This window comes from Balaenoptera ricei, chromosome 15 (assembly GCF_028023285.1).
Source record: "Balaenoptera ricei isolate mBalRic1 chromosome 15, mBalRic1.hap2, whole genome shotgun sequence".
Taxonomy (NCBI): Eukaryota; Metazoa; Chordata; class Mammalia; order Artiodactyla; family Balaenopteridae; genus Balaenoptera; species Balaenoptera ricei.
Window position 1 is genome coordinate 15,869,162 of NC_082653.1, and position 6,980 is coordinate 15,876,141.

General features: G+C 54.5%; 1 protein-coding gene across 1 annotated transcript; it reads right to left on the reverse strand.

The window, feature by feature from the left end:
- Positions 1–808: 808 nt before the first annotated feature.
- On the reverse strand, positions 809–6,378 carry KCNK15 (potassium two pore domain channel subfamily K member 15). Its single transcript, XM_059897180.1, has 2 exons — positions 6,096–6,378; positions 809–1,512 (listed from the first exon to the last, which is right to left on the reverse strand). Exons 1-2 carry the CDS (start codon positions 6,376–6,378, stop codon positions 809–811), a joined length of 987 nt encoding a protein of 328 aa, XP_059753163.1.
- Positions 6,379–6,980: the final 602 nt, after the last annotated feature.

Sequence of the window (6,980 nt, forward strand, 5' to 3'; positions counted from 1 at the left end):
GCACAGGAGGGAACAGGGTACTGGGTGAACCCAGTCATTTTACAGATGTGGAAACTGAGGCCCAGGGAGGGGATGAGACTTCCCGAGGTCACATTGTGGGTGATTGGCAGTACCCAGATCTCACAGTTCCCAGAAGAGACTGTGGTCCAGGTGCCACCGTGACACGGGTGTCAGCAAGGCCGCCCCCGCCCTTATCCCAAAGTGGGGCTGGCCCAGGACAAAGAGCATCAGATTTGGGGGTGGGACCAATTCCACTCTGCGCGCCGAGTAAGAGAAAGGAGTCAGTTAAATAGTGCAGAGATTTGCCCACTGGTCCACGCTGGACCCTAAATGTTTCCCTTCAGTCCGTCCGATCCCTGTGCTTCTCGTAGTGGGAGCCGCTGGCCTCACTGGTAGGATTCCAGTGTTGGAAGTCATGCATTTCCCCACAACACGGAAAGCCCACCTCTTCACACAGTAGAAAAATGGGCACCTGCTTCCGTTCTGCAGGGCTAGCTGGGGACACGGGCCTGTGGCGAGCCTCTCCTTAGTGGCGGGAGTGGCCACGCCTTCTAAAACAATTTGGACCACAAGTGCTTTGCACCTACAGGGCGAGTTTAGAGTCATGCTTGTGCTTATGATGCGACTTTAATACATTTTTGGAGAGGAGGGAGGGGCTTGCCACAGAAGGAAATGAGAAACCACTCGTGGCAGAGGACGGCATTGAGGCCACGGCCCCTCACCCCTCTCCGAGCTCTGGGGAGGGTGTACTGACAGGTGAATCCAGACCCTCCGGCTCTAGGATCGACCCCCAGCCAGGGTAGGGCTGTCAGATGGATTTCCGCCGGGCCAGGGGCCTGCCTGCCCTGCCGCCGCCGCCTCCAGCCCCAGGGCTCGCGGGGGGCGAGAAGCCCGGATTGTCGCGGGCCCACAACTCCAGCTGGTGGATGCGGTAGGAGATGGAGGTGGAGCCGGCGGGGTGGGCGGGGCGGCGGGGCAGGGCGGGGCGGCGGCTCTCGGGCGACCCCCGGCGGAGCGGGCGGGCAGCACGCTCGGGCGCGTCCGCGCTGGCCGCCAGGAAGCGCAGGACCACCAGGTTGAGGAAAGCGCCGATGACCGTGAGCCCCAGGAGGATGTAGAGGAAGCTGAAGGCCACGTAGGGCGGCTTCCTCTGCAGCGCCTCGTCGTTCTGCAGCGCCACGAAGTCGCCGAAGCCGATGGTGGTGAGGGTGATGAAGCAGTAGTAGTAGGCGTGGAAGAAGGTCCAGCCCTCGAAATGCGCGAAGGCGGCGGCCCCGAGGGCCAGGGTGGCCGCGCACACCAGCAGCCCGGCCACCACCATGTTCTCGGTGGACACGTGCGGCCGCCGCAGGCCCAGGCAGCGCTTGGCCGCCAGCAGGAGGCGCCGCACCAGCGCGTTCAGCCGCTCTCCCAGGCTCTGGAAGGTGACCAGCGTCAGGGGGATGCCCAGGAGCGCGTAGAACATGCAGAAGACCTTGCCCGAGTCCGTGCCCGGCGCGGCGTGACCGTACCCTGGAGGCAGAGAGGAGGGGACGGTTGATGAGGGTCCAGCTCCATCTCACACTCTCACCCGCCTCCTTCCTGCCGGGTCTCCCTCCCCATCCCCCATAGCTGGCAGAGCATCTTGAAATGCTAGTTCGAACTAGGTCGTTCCCCGGCTTTAAAACCTTGCATGGTTACTCATAATCGACCCAAATTGTAAACAATCCAAATGTCCCTCAACTGGGGAATGCATAAACAACTGTGGTACATCCATACAGTGGAATTCTTTTCAGTTTCCTCAGCAGCAAAGGATGGGTTTCAAATGTATTATGCTGAATCAAAGGAGCCAAGCTCAGAAGGCTACCTATTGCATGGTTCCATTTAAATGACATTCTGGAAACATTCTGGTAAAACTATAGGGACAGAGAACAGATCTGTGGTTGCCAGTCCTCGGAGTTGGAGGTGGGGTTAACTAACTACAAAAAGGCATGACAGGGGACTTCCCTGGCGGTCCGGTGGTTAAGACTCTGCCCTTCCAATGCAGGCGGTGCAGGTTTGATCCCTGGTCAGGGAACTAAGATCCACATGCTGCGTGGCCAAAAAAAAAGGCATGACAGAATTTTGGGGAACGAAGGAAATGTTCTATGTCTTAATCGTGGCTGCAGTTACAAGACAGGTTTTCATTTGGCAAAACCCGCAGAAGTGTACACTGAAAAATAGTGAATTTTAATGTCTGGAAGTTGTGCCTTGAAAGAAAAAACAGCAAAATCTTTTGTGTCTCCCCAGTCCCCACAGGGTAAAGTCCCAGTTCTCAGGTGATGTCCAAGCTCCTTCATGATCAGGACCCCCCTCACCTCTCCAGCCTCGCCCCATTTTGTTTCCCCAACCAGTATGTCCTTTTCTCATGGTTCCCCTCCCCACCACGATCTTCTCCCCCTGCCCCAGTCCACGTTTCCCTTCCCAGATCCTGCTCCAAGCCAGCTCTCACAAAACACCTCTTCAGTTGGGTGGAGTTCCTCATTGAGTCCCCTCAGCTGTTGTAGAGGACGTAAACATGAGTGGGCTTCCCTGAGTCTTGGCACACCGTGCCATCACTGTGGAATTAGTGGATATGTGTCTCTTCCAGGACTGAGAAGCAAAAGCTTTCATGGTATTCTCAAAGGGTCCCATAACCCAGGAAAAGTCAGGTGGCCCTTCCCCAACAGAATATGCCTCCTGTAGCAAATTAGCTCCATCTGCCAAAATGTAGATACACCTCTGGCCTGTGCAGTTCCACACTGAGGAAGGTAGTCCTCCAAAATACATACACGTGCAAAGTGATGTACGCACGTGAGTTGTCGTTGCAGCACTGTTGGTCATAGTGAAAACTGAGAAACAGCCTAAGTGTCCATCAAAAGCAGCCTGGTTAAATAAGCCACGGCGCCATTCAGACGTTGGCTGGGGTTCCCACTGGGGGCAATTTTGCCCCCGAGGGCACAGTTGGCAATGTCTGGAGACATTTTTGGTTGTCACAGCTGGGAGGTGGTGGCTGTGTGCTGCTGGCATCTAGTGGGTACAGGCCAGGGGCCTGCTTAACATCCTTTGATGCACAGGACAGTCCCCACAACAAGAATAGCCAGCCCAAAATGTCACCGGTGCTGAGGCTGAGGAGCCCTGCTAGTCAGCCATGAAAAAGAGGACACAGTTCTTCAGGGACTGATGTAAAAACATCACCAAAATATATGAAGTGAAAAAAGCAAGAGACAAAACAGCATGTATAATATAACGTATTATAACATGTTTGTGTGTGTGTTAAAGGAATATATAGAGAAGATATTTGGAAGGATACTCAAAAAACTGATAACTGCATTTGATCCAGGGAAGGGATCCAAGGGTTGAGGGATGGGGAGAGAGGGAGACTTCCTTTTCATCCTATACCTTTTGTACCCTGTGTGCATATGTAACATTTGAAATATCAACCATATATATATGTGTGTGTGTGTGTATATATATATATATATATATATATATATATAAAATAAATATTATATATATATATTTAAAGATCTATGGTTCCACTTCCATGTTTTTACTTTATGGCCCTATCAGTCTGCCTCTATCTATTTGGGGGGGGGGGGGAACTCTGCTGCCACTAGACAACCGTGAGGTCCATGAGGCCAGAGACCATGCTGGTCATTTCTCTGTGTCCCTGGTCACCAGTGAATGCCCTGCACAGAGCCTGACACAGACTAAGGGCTCAATGAAAGTTTAATATCAATGATAGGGACTTCCCTGGTGGTGCAGTGGTTAAGAATCTGCCTGCCAATGCAGGGGACATGGGTTCGATCCCTGGTCCGGGAAGATCCCACATGCCGCAGAGCAACTAAGCCCGTGTGCCACAACTACTGAGCCTGCACGCCACAACTACTGAAGCCCACGCACTCTGGGGCCCGCATGCTGCAACTACAGAGCCCGCGTGCTGCAACTACTGAAGCCCACGCACTCTGGGGCCCGCATGCTGCAACTACAGAGCCCGCGTGCTGCAACTACTGAAGCCCACGCGCCTAGAGCCTGGGTGCCTAGAGCCCATGCTCTGCAACAAGAGAAGCCACCGCAATGAGAAGCCCGCGCACCGCAACAAAGAGTAGCCCCTGCTCACTGCAACTAGAGAAAGCCCGCACGCAGCAACGAAGACCCAACGCAGCCAAAAATGAATAAAATTATTTAAAAAAAAGAAATGAAAGAAATAATCAATGATAATAATAATAATCAAACCAGATTGAAGGAGGTGCTAAGTGTGAGACAGAGGAGCCACTTTATGAATAAGAGGCCAGGCAGTACCGTTTCTAGCTGTTTGGGGGTATGTCAGGTTTTGACAGAAAGAAAAATTAATAATGGTAATAACTAAACATGCTAGGTACTCTACATGGATTATTTTATTTAATCGTCCAATGACTGTATGAGATGATATTATTATCCCCATTTTACAGATAAGGAAACTAGGCTCAGAAGGAGGAAGCTGCCCAAAGGTCACAGGGCTAAGCTATTAACCACTATCCTTCATAGCTTCTCGGTGCCTCTCTTCTGTCCTTACAGAGCTCAACTCCTAGGTTCTGGATCCTGGCTCTCTGCAAGGCTGGCTTATGCAGCCTGGACCACACAGCTGGTGCTGGCGCCCCCAGGTGGCCAAAAGAGGCAAAACTACTGTTTGCATAGTCCCTTCCCCCTACCCCCCCACCCCCTCCCAGATGCAGGTCAGAGGGGAGCAGTCAGAAGAGGAGGCCAAATCCAGCTGGGAGGCCTCCAAAAAATGTGGGGGAAGGCAAAGGAGGTGGATAGGGTCCCACACCACTGGGCACAGTAACAGGGAGGGTCTTAGGCTAGGCCAAGATAGGCAAGCAGGGGTACCCACTTTGACAGGAGGGGTCAAAAGGGCTGAACGGGAGCTGGGCCCACAGTTGGCAAATAATGAATTGTTATTATTGCTAATTAATAGTCCCTATCTAGCCTCAAGCCTGTGCTATGCATTTTACACACTTGACCTCACTTAAACCTGGTAATCACTCAGTGAGGTAGCAACAATTGCACTTTGTAGTTGAGGAAACCAGGGCTCAGAAAGGTACAATCAATTGTCAGAGAAGGCAGGAGGCAATAGAGGTGAGAACAGAACTCTGGTCGATGTAATTGCAGAACTCAGGCTTCTAACTCCACTGCTAAACCCACAAACTCACATTGGCTTGCAAGAGCATTACGGAGGAACTTTCTCCACGGCACTGCAGGGTGGTGGTCTAAGCCCAAAGGGACACCTGGACATCCACAGCTGGGGCCTGGGGAGTGGCTGGCACCCAGCGTGGAGCCCTGCAGAGCCTGCTTCTCTCCTTTCCTGCTTCCCCAGGCTTAGGCTCAGCAGGTACCAGCCAGACAGTAGCCATGGCAACGGCTGGCGGTCCAGATACTGCAGAGAAAGTGCTCTGGATCCCCGAGGGTGAGGTCCAAAGCTGGTGGTAATCAGTCATTCCTTCAACAAATATTTATTGAGTGTCTACTACCGGCTAGGCACTGGCCATACTGCAGGGGCTAAGATAGAGTAGGTGCCCATTCTCTTTTGTGTCATAATACAAAAATCAATCTTTTTTTTAGTGCTTTCTATGTGTCAGGTCCTGTGCTAAAACTTTCTGCATATATTATCTCCTTAACGATAACTGTCTCACTACAGCCTTGAGATAGGGCCTATTAGCACCCCTATTTTATAGAGGAGAAAACTGAGGCTCAGAGAGGTTAAGCAACTGGTCTGAGGTCACACAGCCAGCGTGATGCAGCCAGGCAAGGAAGCAACTCCAGCCATTTGGGCTTCCGGCCCCATTCCATCCGTCTGCCAGCCCCTGGGGCGTTTTCTGACACTCCTGCGGGCCAAGCCTCTTGGCAAACGGGACCTACTGGCTCCTCCCAGCCTTGCCTGCGTGGAATGACAGACAGCCCATTCGACAGAGGGAGGCGAGTGAGGCTCGGCGAGCTGAAATGACTGGTCCAAAGTCACCCAGCTGGACAGGGGCAGAAGTGAGATTCAAACCCAGGGACGCCGCGGGCAGCTGGGGATGGAGCGAGCGCTGAGGGGAGGCGCCGGGGCCGCTCACCGATGGTGGTGATGACGGTGATAGCGAAGTAGAAGGAGCCGGCGAACTTCCACTGGCGGCCGGCGCGGTGCGGCTCGGCTTGCAGCGCCAGGCGCTCCAGCTCGCGGTAATCCTCGGTCGAGAAGCCGTACTTCCTCCGCAACTCGCTCCGCTTCTGGGCCAGCAGCCGCTTGCGGCCGCTCTCCGCTTCGGACTCGAGAGCGTCGAAGACGGCGGCGCCCACCAGCAGGTAGGACAGGATGCACAGGATGAGCGCGGCGGTGCGCACGCTCTGCTTCCTCATCGCTGAGCCCTGGGCCCCGCTCGCCAGCCCGGCACCGTGCCCACCGCCGCCCCGTCCATGCGCCCCGACGGCCGGCCCGCGCCCCATGCGGCAGGAGCCAGGGCTGCTTGCGGCTGGGGTGCGGTACCCAGGGGCGGGGCCTCGGCGGGGCGGGGCGAGGGGGCGAGGAGGGCCGAGGGGGCTCCTGCAGCTGCCACTTCCCTGCCGCCCCCCCACCCCGCACACCTGCCTTTGTTTACCCGGTGGGGCCCCGGGGTTAAGGTGTCAGCAGATAGCGGGAGCAAAGCGCCCAAAGCCCAGGTCTGCAGGAGCCCTGTCTCCACCACTATCTCGTCCTGTGACCTTGGGCAAGTCGTTCATTTCTTCGTTTGGTCAGTCATCCAACAAATATTTACCAAAGCACCTACTGGTGCAAACAAGATTCCTGATGTAAATAGAGCTGATATCCTAGGATGGAGGGCTGGCTAAAAAGCAAACACACAAAGAGATAATTTAAGAAAAGTGTGAGAAAGAAGGAAAACTTCTTGCGGGGGTGGGGGGGATCGCCAGCTAAGGTTGGGGGGAGAAAGCCTCCCTGGGGAGGGACTGGGGCGGAAGCGTCC

Excerpts from the sequence above, each read along its gene's own strand:
- KCNK15 (XM_059897180.1), bottom strand. The coding sequence starts at position 6,378 with ATGAGGAAGCAGAGCGTGCGCACCGCCGCGCTCATCCTGTGCATCCTG. Across the intron at positions 1,513-6,095 it reads CACCGTCATCACCACCATCG|GGTACGGTCACGCCGCGCCG; the intron begins GTGAGCGGCCCC and ends CTCTGCCTCCAG.